General features: G+C 36.9%; 1 protein-coding gene across 3 annotated transcripts in view; it reads right to left on the minus strand.

Annotated features, from left to right (window-relative positions):
- Positions 1-11,739, minus strand: part of HMGCLL1 (3-hydroxy-3-methylglutaryl-CoA lyase like 1) — a 131,012-nt gene extending 119,273 nt beyond the window's left edge. For all 3 annotated transcript variants that reach the window (XM_024754694.1, XM_024754693.1, XM_024754692.1), the window contains exon 1: positions 11,632-11,739. In XM_024754694.1, coding sequence (XP_024610462.1) covers positions 11,632-11,739 — 108 coding nt within the window. The remainder of the gene's footprint in view (positions 1-11,631) is intronic.
- Between the last annotated feature and the right edge of the window lie 922 nt (positions 11,740-12,661).

Consider the following 12,661-nt stretch of genomic DNA (forward strand, 5'->3'; position numbering starts at 1 on the left):
GACCTAGAGTCTGTCATACAGAGTGAAGTAAGTCAGAAAGAGAAAGACAAATATCATATGCTAACACATATGTATGGAATCTATGAAAGAAAAATGTCATGAAGTACCTAGGGGTAAGACTGGAGTAAAGACACAGACCTACTAGAGAATGGACTTGAGGATATGGGGAGTGGGAAGGGTGAGCTGTGACAAAGCGAGAGAGAGACATGGACATACACGACCAAACGTAAGGTAGATAGCTAGTGGGAAGCAGCTGCATAGCACAGGGAGATCAGCTTGGTGCTTTGAGACCGCCTGGAGGGGTGGGATAGGGAGGGTGGGAGGGAGGGAGACGCAAGAGGGAAGAGATATGGGAACATATGTATATGTATAACTGATTCACTTTGTTATAAAGCAGAACCTAGCACACCATTGTAAAGCAATTATACCCCAATAAAGATGTTAAAAAAACAAAAAAGCTAGATTCTACTTTTTTTTTACCTTTACAATGATAGCCGATAGCCATGAAAGAAAATAATAGACTTTCAAGTTTCCAAAATGAACACATGAATTTGAAAAACATACACTCTATTCCAATACAAAAAATAATAAATAAGAGTGAAAGCTACTAATTCTTGTTTACAAAAATAATAGCTTTGATATAATTAAATGCATATTTTTGCCATTTAGAAAGTCAATGAATGTGGCTTAAACCAGCTGAAGTTTACTCTATGAATGAATTTTTACTATATCCAAACTAATTTATTCTGCAAACATTTACCGCGATCTAAGTACTTAAGTCTTCTGGATAACAGAAAAGGTAAATAAAACATAGTTTCGCTCCTTGAGAAGGCCTCAGTCTAGGACTGCAAATATTACATATTTACTAAAGAGATGTTTCCACCTACTCAACCATCTTTGGGAAGGAACTGGGCTTCAATGCAGAAAACAAACATGGGTCCACCGAGCAGTATTCAAGAACTGGGGTTGGCAGGGGCAGCAGTGAAGAACACAAAGAAATACTTATAAGAAAAAGTTTCACCACAAGTAAAAGGCGAGTATCCATCTTCAAATCAAGTATGAAAGTAATAATAAGGAAATTTTTAAAATTAGGGATCTTTAAATTATTATTTTTTGTAAAAGATTAGATATATGAAAAATAGATACATACTTAGATAGATACATAGATTGATTGATTGCTTGATGGATGACAGGTAGATGATAGATAGATTGATTTATTGATGGATGGATGGATGGATGATTCATGAAAGATGATACATAGATAAATAGGTAGATAACAGATGGGTGAAAGAAAGAAAGATAGATAGATAGATGACAGATAGGTGATAGATAGATATAGTTAAGGCAATTTTTAACATTAGGGACCTTTAAATTATTTTTTTATGATAGACAGATGATAGATTGATGATAGATATATAGATTGATTGATAGATGGATGGATGATAGAGATAGATGATATATGGATGACAGATATGTAGTTGATGCAGCTACAGATTGATAAACACAGATACAGATACAGATTGATATGTTATATTCACACACATATATATTTACCACATAGACTACAATCATCATCATTAACTCCCCCGGCCCTGAATTAGAATAAATGTACAGGCTTGTGTTTAACTGAATTGCAAGAAAGGATTGTGGGGGGTGGGGGTGAGGGGAAGTGGTCCAAATAAAAAGCAAAGACAAGAAATGAGCTTTCAGAGGAACACAGCAATGAAGAATGAAAATGTGGCCTGGGCTGCACCCTTGGGACAGAATCTCCAGTGGTTCTACCTCCCATGTGACACTTGGCCCTCCTGCCCCACAGCATCCTCGCCACCCGGCAAGCGTCAGGGCCAGGGTATAGCTCTTCCCTTCCCTGGAGCAGGTGGAGAAGTGCCAGCTCCTCCTTTCTAGAGCATGATTGCAACTCACAGCTCCAGCCCTTTCATCACTACCTAGAAACAACAGCTTTCACTTAAGTTTTATATTTTTCAGAGAGCTTTTCCATTCTTGCTAATCTTGGCTTTTACGTAAATTACGTGAAAAAAAAAGTCCAAAATATGCCTCTAGGAACCTGAATAACTTTTAAAATTATCCTCCAGTAAAATTCAAGTAAAAATCAGTCTAATTTCAGAATGAATGTGTTTAGAAATAATATCTGGTGATCAATATTTAGTTTCTATGAGAAAAGAACATAAACATTGGCTCATACATATGGTTAGATCCAGGAGAAGAAATCCCCAAACACCTGAGCCTTCATTTAGGAATGAATTCTGATCACTATGAAAAGGAAGATGGTCCCAAAGGGAAAAATGGCAAACTCCTGGTAATTTAAAGACTACTTCCTGCCTGCTGAATGATTACGATTACACTCTACACTGTTGGAAAATATGCCAATGTTTAGAAATGTCCTGGATGGTCTCATTAAAGCATCCCCATGTAATTGTCCGGTAAGGACCAGAGAGTCAAATATCCACATGCACAGGAAGATAACCTGGGTGCCCGAGGTAGTTAAGTATATGAGTAAAGAGTACAAATCCTGTTTAAGGCATTCATATGTACTTATCTTTTAAGTGTAGTCTTGATCAAACAAAACATTTCCAGAGGTTAAATATGGCTCACCTGTGTAGCAGCAAATTTGCATCTCCTACTTAAACTAACAATCGTAAGACCAGGAAACTTGTTTTCTTGTGTTGCTTTTACTGTGAGGTCTTCAAGCAGGCTGGACAACACTTTCAAATCAGAATTTCTGCTAAAATGATATTCCCCACATATACGAGTTTGTACGATCTCTTTTAAATACCATCTGCTCCATAAAAGTGACCCATCAAGTTATGGGTCTGCACAGTCTAGCCCCTTGGTTGATGAGGGAAAATAAAAAGAAACAAAAATAAAAGCTAAACTTGGAAGAGGAAAATGAAGAAAGAAGAAAGGGTCAGGGAAAGTTACAGCCCAGAGTGAATAAGCAGAAAGGAAGCCAGAAGACTTGGAGGAGCTCAGAGCTAATGAAAAAAACAAGAACACAGGGCAGGGGGAGGAAAGGATGTGAAAGCCAGCTGGAAGGAGAGAAAGCAAGGAAGAGAGGAGCTAACAGAAATCCAAGGACAGAAAGTATTGGAGATGGGAGGGAACAGGAAATTTATTGGAAACCAAGTTGTTTTTCCTTATGCATCCAATGCAATTCTATTCCAGGCAGAACTCTAGTCTCACCTTCAAAGAGGAGAGAAGGGAAGTCAAAACTCATAGGAGCCTTTCATGGGCTGGAGCCAGGAGCTCTCAGAAGACAGATTAGAGGAAACATGAGCCTATAGCTGACGCTTTGACAGAAGATACAGAGATGAAGGGGCAGCAGCATCACTCAGTCCAGCATTTCCCAAAAGGTAGGTGAAGCAAAAACAGTGAGAGCTGGGCTCCAACACAGAGCTACTGAATCTGAATTTCTAGCACATTTAATAAACACCTCCATTGACTCTTATCACCAGAACGGTCAGGAAGCACTGGTATAGTGGTGAAAACTGGGAGCTCTGGAACCTCAGCTGACTGAATTCAATTCCTAGGTCATCAACTACTGACCATGAACAAATTATTTAATGTTTCTGTATCCCAGCTACTAAACCTATAAAATGGATTGTTATGGGGACTGAGTGATGGCATGTAAAGCAGTTAGGCAGTGCCCAATGCATATTGAATATGAACCAGGAATGAATCAAGACAAAGCAAAAGATAGCATTGTAAAGAAAAGGTTAATAATAAGAAGAAAATATTTTTACACACTTCAGAGCCATTAAATGGAAAGATCCGAAATAATCTCATATCAATAGAGATAAAATACTGTAAATTTAATCACTCATTGATTCATTCATTCATTTAACAAATTTTATTGACCTATGTCACACATAAGGAGGGAGTAAATAGCATACTGTTTCCCCAAAGCAAGATACTTAATTTAGGCAGCATATTAATTTTTATCTTAAAAAAATATCTTTCACAATTTTTACTTAGAGTGAAAATCATTATGTCAGTTTTTCTGTAAAATATTATTTTTCATGAAGCAGCCAATCTTTTAATTCAATTTTTGGACTTTAAATTGTTACCCTATACAAAGTTCAAGCTATAAGATGAATAAGTTCTAGGAATCTAAGGCACAGCATAGTGATTAACACTACAGTTAATAATATATTATATCCTTGAAAGCTGCTAAGAGAGTAAATCTTAAATGGTCTCAGCACAAAAAAGAAATGGTAATTATGTGATATGATGCAGATGCTAGCCAATGCTATGGTGACAATCATTTTGCAATATATGAATGTATCAAATTTGTATACCTTAAACTTACACAATGTTATATGTCAATTATATCTCAATAAAGCTTGAAAAATAAATACACAAATTGTTACTGTCAACAGTTTGCATATTACCTGGAATGTAACCACTTCAAAAGCTTTGTAATATGGTAAATGAATATATTTTTTCAATTCCAATTATATTGCAAAATAGGTGTTTTTTTAATATTTCCCCTGTTATATTAGTAATTTTTTAACTAGCTTGTTCAGAACAAACTTCTCACAGAGAACCAGAAAATCTGGTGAAAATATTAGTGAAAAACACTTCTTTGATAGCCTTTGGAGTCTCCCAGGGAGGGTGTACTTCAGTGGCCAAGATACTCGCAGAAGAAAAACACAGAGGTGATACCAAAATTCAGCATGAACTTTCCTCTTGAGGCATTCGCCAATTCTATGCAATCAGGTGAGAAGCTGAGAAGAGCATCAGAGCTTCCAGGGGTCTTAGAAGTTGGAGAGGAAATATTTTTGAGTTCAGGTTCAACAAGGAGAAGACATTCTGGTAAACACTCTAGGCTTTTAGTTAGAACCCCTGGAGAGCAACAAAATAAAAGTAAGCGTGAATAGAAAAGACAAGCCCTCACAAATGAAGTAGGTCCAACCTTGAATCAGCTAAACATCTGATTGGCTTAAGGTAAGCTACCCTTGCACTTATTGCCTGTTAGAAGCAAAAGATAATCAATCCTTCCTGCACCTCACACCCATCGGAATGGCTATTACCAAAATGACAAGAAATAAGTGTTGGTGAGGATGTGGAGAAAAGGGAACCCTTGTGCAATGGGAATGTAAATTGGTGCAGCCACTATGGAAAACAGCATGAAGGTTCCTCAAAAAATTAAAAATAAAACTATCATATGATTCAGCAATTCTGCTTCTAGCTATTTATCCCAAGGAAAGGAAATCATTGTCTTGAACAGATATCTGCACCCCCATGTTCATTGCAGCACTCTTTGCAATAGCTAAGACGTGAAAACAACCCAAGTACCCATTGACAGATGAATGGATAAAGAAAATATGGTGTATATATCTACACAAAGGCATATTATTCAGTCATAAAAAGAAGGAAATCATGCTATTTGCTACCTGATGGACCCTGAGGGTATTATGCTAAGCAAAATAAGTCACACAGAAAGAGACAAGTACTTATATGTGGAATCTTAAAAAAAACAAAATTAGATACAGAGAACAGACTGGTGGTTGCCAGAGACAGGGTGTAGAGGGTGGGCAAAAGGGAGTGGGGGGAAGGTAATCATTTCTGGATGACTCAGAGCCTCAAATTATGTCTATAACATTTTCATAACAGGTGTCTAACCTAAACTGAAAAATTAGTAGGCATTGCAAGAGGAAAGATACATGAAAGAGACCCACTGGAGATCTGAATATTGGAGTTACCAGACATGGAACTTAAAATAACTGATAAGTATTCAAGAATTCTTGATAAGATGGAGAATTGTGGCAGAAAGCTAAAAATTGGTTTTAAAAACCATATAGAAGTCCATTAATTCAAAAATATAACTAAAATTAAGAACTCACATTAAATCAGCAGCAAATTAGACAAAGCTAAAGAGGGTATTAGTGAAATGGAATAGGTGAGAAAAAATATTCAGACTGAACATGGTGAGAAACAAAAGATAAAAAATACAAAAAATGAGTATATGAAATAAATGGATCACAAGGAACATTCTAAGATTCTTCAAGCTATAGGTCCAAGCTGGGGGGTGGTTAAAAAAGAGACAGAAGCAATAGTTGAAGAGAATTGATTGAAAAATTTCCAAAACATATGGAAGCCAACAAGCATCAAGATCCAAGAAGTGCTATGAATCATTATCAGATATAAAGAAACTACCTGTAGACTCATCATAGTCATACTGTTGGAAACCAAACAAGAAGAGAATGAAAGATATATTATCATCAAAGAACTAAAAGTAAAACTAACAGCTGATTTCCCTCTGGTTTGTCTCTGGTTTCCATTTTATCTGTTGAGAAATCTGCATTTCGTACTGCTGTCATGTCATGTATTCTAATTCTTTATATGGAACATATATTTATACTCAATATTCATTATATTTATGCACATTGCACACGTATATACATAAATGTAATTCAAGCAAAGAAAAACTGAAAGAAATTATCACCACCAGATTTTTACTAAAGAAAGTATTAAAGCAAATATTTCTAGTTGAAGGGAAATAATTTCAGATGAAAGAATGGAGATGAAGAAAGCAATAAAGAGCAAAGGAAAGAGGAAATATGTGCATAGGTATAAATGTATATTGACTATAAATACATATTACAAATATACCATATAGAAAATTAATATATACAACAATAATATAGAAAGCGAAGGCAGTAAAGGGAGTTAAATTATCATATTTTTAATAAGTTGCAATAGAACTAATTTATATAATATTTTAATAAGTCAAGGTTGTACGTTGACATCTTATAGGTAGCAACTACCAGTACCATAAAAACAATACATAACTAACAAGCCAACCCAAGGGAAAAATGAATTTTAAAATTTACATAATTTCAAAAGAAGTCATAAAAAAGAGAAACAGGGCAGTAAAGGACAAAAGAACACCTGAGACAAACAGAAAATAAACAGTGCAATGGTATTTTGGTTCCTTTCTGAAAATTCCTCCCCACTCACTCTAAGGTATTTTGTAAATGTACTAACAGCTTCAGAGTTGTAAACTGAAAAGCATATAGTTACTTTAATTTTTTAATTAAATTTAAGCAAAAATATTGTACATTCCAATTAAATTCAAGTGACGGTTTAACACTAAATACTTGGAATCATAATATTTGCTGACAGCAAATGTAACTTAAAGGATCAGGATATAATGTAAAATAACTATAAATTTAATCTCACAAAGTCTACAATTTTGTCTTTAAAAAACTAATATATTTTAAGTGTTGTTTATGATAGAATTTAGGTCCTTAGGAATTTTATTGCTGTAATGGGGTATTAATACATGAAGATATTTAGCTACTGCTTAAGCAGCACTTGGAAATCAAAGAAGGACTACTTTACAGGGAACCTAAATTTTAATCCAAACTTTAAACCACGAGTTAAGCCAGCTTCATCATATCCATTTTAACAGAGACAAATATAGAAAATAAGACAGGCCCTAAGAGATAGCTTGAACCATAGAAGGATCAATTTTAACCTCCTGGTCTATTAAGGAAATCTGAAAAACCAATGCCATTAGTTACAAAAAAAAAAAAAAAAAAAAAAAAGGAAGAGAACTAAAGAATTTAATTAGTGGAGCTGTGGTCATGCAAGCCTTTAATTCACATTGACCCATTTTATGTTTGGTAATAAATTGCTAAACTTCAAATGTGTATATTTGTACTTACACACACACAATATTTAATTTTATCTTAATAATATATTGGTAGCAGAAAAAGGGCTAGGTTTTGAATCTTTCTATTGACTAGCACAGTATTCTTTCAAAATAGAGCACTCTGTCTGTCCCAACTGCAGCCAAATTATTTCAAAACTTAGGGGTCCTGCCCATGATTCCCTCTGCCAGATTTAACAGTGGAGAAATAGTTAAGCTCTGTGAATCTTTTAACAGCTTCCAGAATCCATTTTCAACTCTTGCCCCATCAAAGTATGACTAGATTCTATAAAAAGATAACACACAACCCAAACGTCCATCTACATATGAATGGATAAAGAAGATGTGGTATATATATACAATGGAATATTACTCCACCATTAAAAAGAATGAAATAATGCCATTTGCAGCAACATGCATGGAACTGGAGATTATCATACTAAGTGAAGTAAGTCAGAAAAAGACAAATATCACATGCTATCACTTATATGTGGAATCTAAAAAAAAATGATACAAATGAACTTATTTACAAAACAGAAATAGACTCATAGGCATAGAAAATAATCTTACAGTTACCAAAGGGGAAATCAGGGTGAGAGATAAATTAGGAGCTTGAGATTAGCAAATACAATCTACTATATATAAAATAGATAAACAACAAGGTTTTATTGTATAGCACAGGGAACTATATTCAATATCTTTAAATAACCTAAATTGGAAAAGAATCTGAAAAAGAATAGATACATATACATATGTGTATGTGTAACTGAATTGCTTTGCTGTACACTGGAAACTAACACACCATTATAAATCAACTATAGTTCAATAAAAAAAGGTAAAACACAAACAGTAATAATACCCAGCTAACAGCACTAAGACCAAACTTTATTGACACCTGTCTTAATTCTCATCACTTTGGCATTCACATAACAAATAGTTAGCATTTTATTACAATGTGCTAATCATCATTTTGGACCCTAAAAAGTGCAATGAAGGATTTCACGTTCCCCATAAATCTGAGATGCTTATGCCCTAGAAGGAAAAACATCCATTCATTTGTTCATTCAACAAGTATTCATTGGCCATTAAAAACTAATCAGACATTTTGTTCATTGCTGAGGATTTTGTGGTGGAATTTTTCCTTACTTTTATGATACTTAGAGTCCGGTAGGGAATTAAACATAAAATGATCACAACAATAAATGTAAAATTCACATTATTTGTAATGAACAGTGCAAAGTAAGATAACAAGAAATGCTTGCCTTGGGAGTCTGGGAAAGATTTCATGAGGAAGCAACATTTGAGTTGAGAGCTCAAGGTTAGTTATTTGAAAAGAATCTTCCTAGCAGAGAGGAAAACAGGTAAAGATCATGTTTCCAGAGGAAAGATGATTGGAAAACTCAAAAGAAGGACACAGTGGCAAGGATAAGAGAACATAGCTTAAGAGGATGCTGCAGAGAGATGCAATGAAGAGATCACCTGAGGCTTCCAAGAACACATTAAAGATTTTGCTTGCTATTCATTCCTAAAAGCAATGAGAATTCACGGAAGGTTGTGAAACGGGAGAATAGCATGATTCTGTGCAAAACAGAGAACTTCTCCCAACTAGCTGTAGAAACAATAGGTTGAAGGATCGCAAGAGTCTAGTAGTTCATTGGAGAGAGAATGCCACTTTAAAATTGATAGCAGCAGTAGAGTTGGAAAAACAGATGGATCTGTGAGAAATTCAAGGTAAAATTGCAGGACTTAGTGATACTTTGGTTATGGGGGAAAGAAGGAAAGGAGCTCTTGGTTTGTGCTTCCAGGGCTGAATGAATTGCAACGGCATACCCTGTGATAGGAAATTCTAGAGAATGTCTGGGGTTGGAAGGGGAAGAAGAACGTGATTCCAATTTTGCAAATGTTGGGTTTGAATTACTTTTGAGATACCCAAGTGATGATGTCAGGTGAGCAGGTGAACATCAGGACTGGAGCTTAAGAGAGAGATGGTAATATGAATCTGGAAGACATGGGTATACTAATAGTAAGAGGAACTGTGAGTGTGCATAAAAAGTCATGAGGAATCTGAAGATTTACCCCTGAGCCAGTCTAGTTCTAGCCTGAGGAACCAGAGAGGTAGGGCTTAAAGCAGCAACAATGTTGTTAAACACAAGCCAAAGAAGAAGGTAAATTTCAGAGTGCGGTGTCACTGCTGCTGTGTATTCAATAGGACATGACCTAAAACATTACCATTTCACAACACTGGAACTAAAACAGAACTATGCATAAAATGCCATGAGAGCACAGAAAAAGGCTAGCAACTCTGGAAGGAGAAAAGGGTTGGTCAAAAGAAGTGATATTTAAGCTGTGTCTGAGGAATAAATAGGAGTTTCTCACTAAAGCAGTCCAGGGTTAAAACAGCAATATTTGGAGAAGGTATTGCTATTTCTCCAAAAAGGAACAAAAAGTCTTTATTACGCTGATGAGTGTCCAAAAACCCTATTCCCCGCATTCCTAGATCAGTCATCCTAGTCATTTTCTTTCTTTTTTTCATCCTAGTCATTTTCAATTACCCTGTTTCCACATCCCTGCAAGGCAAAGTAGACATCCTCACCTAGCAGTCTAGCCTCTGTCATGTTCCCCAAAGCCCACAAAATTAGAATATGGGGGTCGCGGGAGAGAAAAATAATATTAACCCAGCAACAGAAGTCATATAAAGTCTCAGACTTCGGGACTGGAAGGTAAGGATTCCTGATTCTGTAACAGAGTGAATATGAAGGTTATATTATCTTTACAATACAAAGATCAAATGAGAAGGCAGGAAAATTAAATAGAAGACAAGAGAACATACAGGAAGATAAAGAATTATTTTCCCTTTCTTGATTGTCAGCAACAGTCTTTGAGTCAGATGACCAGGGCCATCTTTTAAGTAATGAGGAGCAAAGTATCTTTTAGAGAATCCACAAACGCTGAACTCCAATCTGTAGAACTAAAATTACAATGTCACATATTGATACATTGAACTGAAAATACATTAACTATAAAACTATAGAAAAATGGATGCCTAATATTAGAATAGTTGATTTTAAAACACAAATTTAAATTATGCTTACCCACTAAAATATTATGTTTAATACAAATTATTATTTTGTACATAGATGAATCAGTAATAAACATTTTTGTATCCACCAAAATTCAAAAAAATAATAGCTAAACCCTGAGTCTCCCTCCCTTTTCCCACGTTTTCACATTCACTTAACAATTATCACTGTTATTCCTTTGTGCAACTTTAAATTTTAAGCTCTTTTAAGGGAAAAGTCTATTTCTTTATATAGATTTTCTTCATTTACTTGCCATTTCCGGTTGAGAGTGCATTAAATCGCAAGTATGTGGATACTATACTCACTTGCCTAATAATTGTCTTAAAATGGGCTTTCAGGAATCAACATGGGAATACATTTTGGACAGAAATCGCTGTTATTTACCTTTTTTCCCCAGCTTGTTCAAGTGTGTTGAAGCATAAATACATTAGGGATAATTAATGATATGACGGATGATTTCATCCCACCGTGTTTTCCCAACCTTCTGTGTTGGCTTTGTTCCTTTTTCCGCCTCATATTCTGACAAATTCGTCGTCTTTGTCACACAATAATCAGGAGAAAACTGAAAAGAAGGGCGCTATCCTCGGAGGAGTGTTGTATATTACGACTTATCCCTTCCAAGGGAAACACAGAGAAGGAACAGTTTCCTTTAGGCGACCTGCACGTGGCCAAGATAGGGATTTTAATGGGTCTGAGCCGCAGGGGTGGGTCTGCAATTCACCCCAGAGAGATGATGGGAAACCTTTTAAAGGGTGAGGTTTGACATTACAGCACTGTCGCAGGAAGGGCCCAGGGTGAGAGACTACACAAGAAGGGGAGAGGAGGCCTGGGGGATGACGAAAGAGGGTGGGGACCCCCTGGGCCGCGAGGTGGTACCTGCGCGGGCTCGAACGCCCCTGCCACTGAATCCCCGATCCAGAGATGCTCCCGGAGAAGTTGTTGGTAGCTGAGGCAGTGCTTCACCGCGGATGGCACGTTCCCCATGGCCAGGTCCGGGGCGGCTGTAGGCAATGGGAGAGAGCGGGGAGGAGAGAGATGCGGGCCGGGCGCGCGCTGCGGTCCCGCGCCGGCCCCCGAGCGCGCCTTCCGCCTCCCGCGCGCGCTGAGCCCGGCCCCGCTCTGTGTACTGCAGCGGCGCCAAGCCGAGAGCGCCCAGAGCAGGGCGCGCGGGAGACACCTGCGCGCACGCGGGCCACCCGCAGCCGAAGCGCGGAGGAGATATTCCCAGCGTGGCGCGCCTGCCGCTCTGCACCCAGCAAGTAGGGCTGATCGCATCTGCACACGCCCCACTCACCTGCTTCTCACCTGGTTCAGAATCCACAGGGAAGAAAGGGTTAGGCCTCCATCAAAGGAAGAGGGTCTGCGTTTTCTTGTCTGGCAGTTTGCTCATTCCCAGCCTTTGGCGTCCACTGTACATGCGTCTGGCCTTGAACTCACTTGAGTTTATCTTCATGACAATAAACTTGACATACACACACAGATTTAAAAGATAACCAACAAGGACCTACTGTATAGCGCAGGGAACTCTGCTCAATATTCTGCAATAACCTAAATGGGAAAAGAATAGATGCATGTATTCGTACAACTGAATCACTTTTCTATACACCTGAAACTAACACAACATTGCTAATAAACTATACTCCAATATAAAATAAAAATTTAAAAATAAAGACATCAGTCATATTGGCTTAAGGCCCACCCAAACAACCCTTCAAATCAGAAAATCAACCTTGACACAGCATTACCATCCAATCTACATACCCCATGCAAATTTCACCAACTGTATCAATAGTGTCCCATTTGCTCAAAAAAAGGTTATATTTTTTAAATATTATGAGACAGGAAATATGCTCAATATTTTGTAATAACCTGTAAGGGAAATTTTATATATATATATATATATATC

The sequence above is a fragment of the Neophocaena asiaeorientalis genome, unplaced genomic scaffold (assembly GCF_003031525.2).
Source record: "Neophocaena asiaeorientalis asiaeorientalis breed wild unplaced genomic scaffold, Neophocaena_asiaeorientalis_V1.1 scaffold319, whole genome shotgun sequence".
Taxonomy (NCBI): domain Eukaryota; kingdom Metazoa; phylum Chordata; class Mammalia; order Artiodactyla; family Phocoenidae; genus Neophocaena; species Neophocaena asiaeorientalis.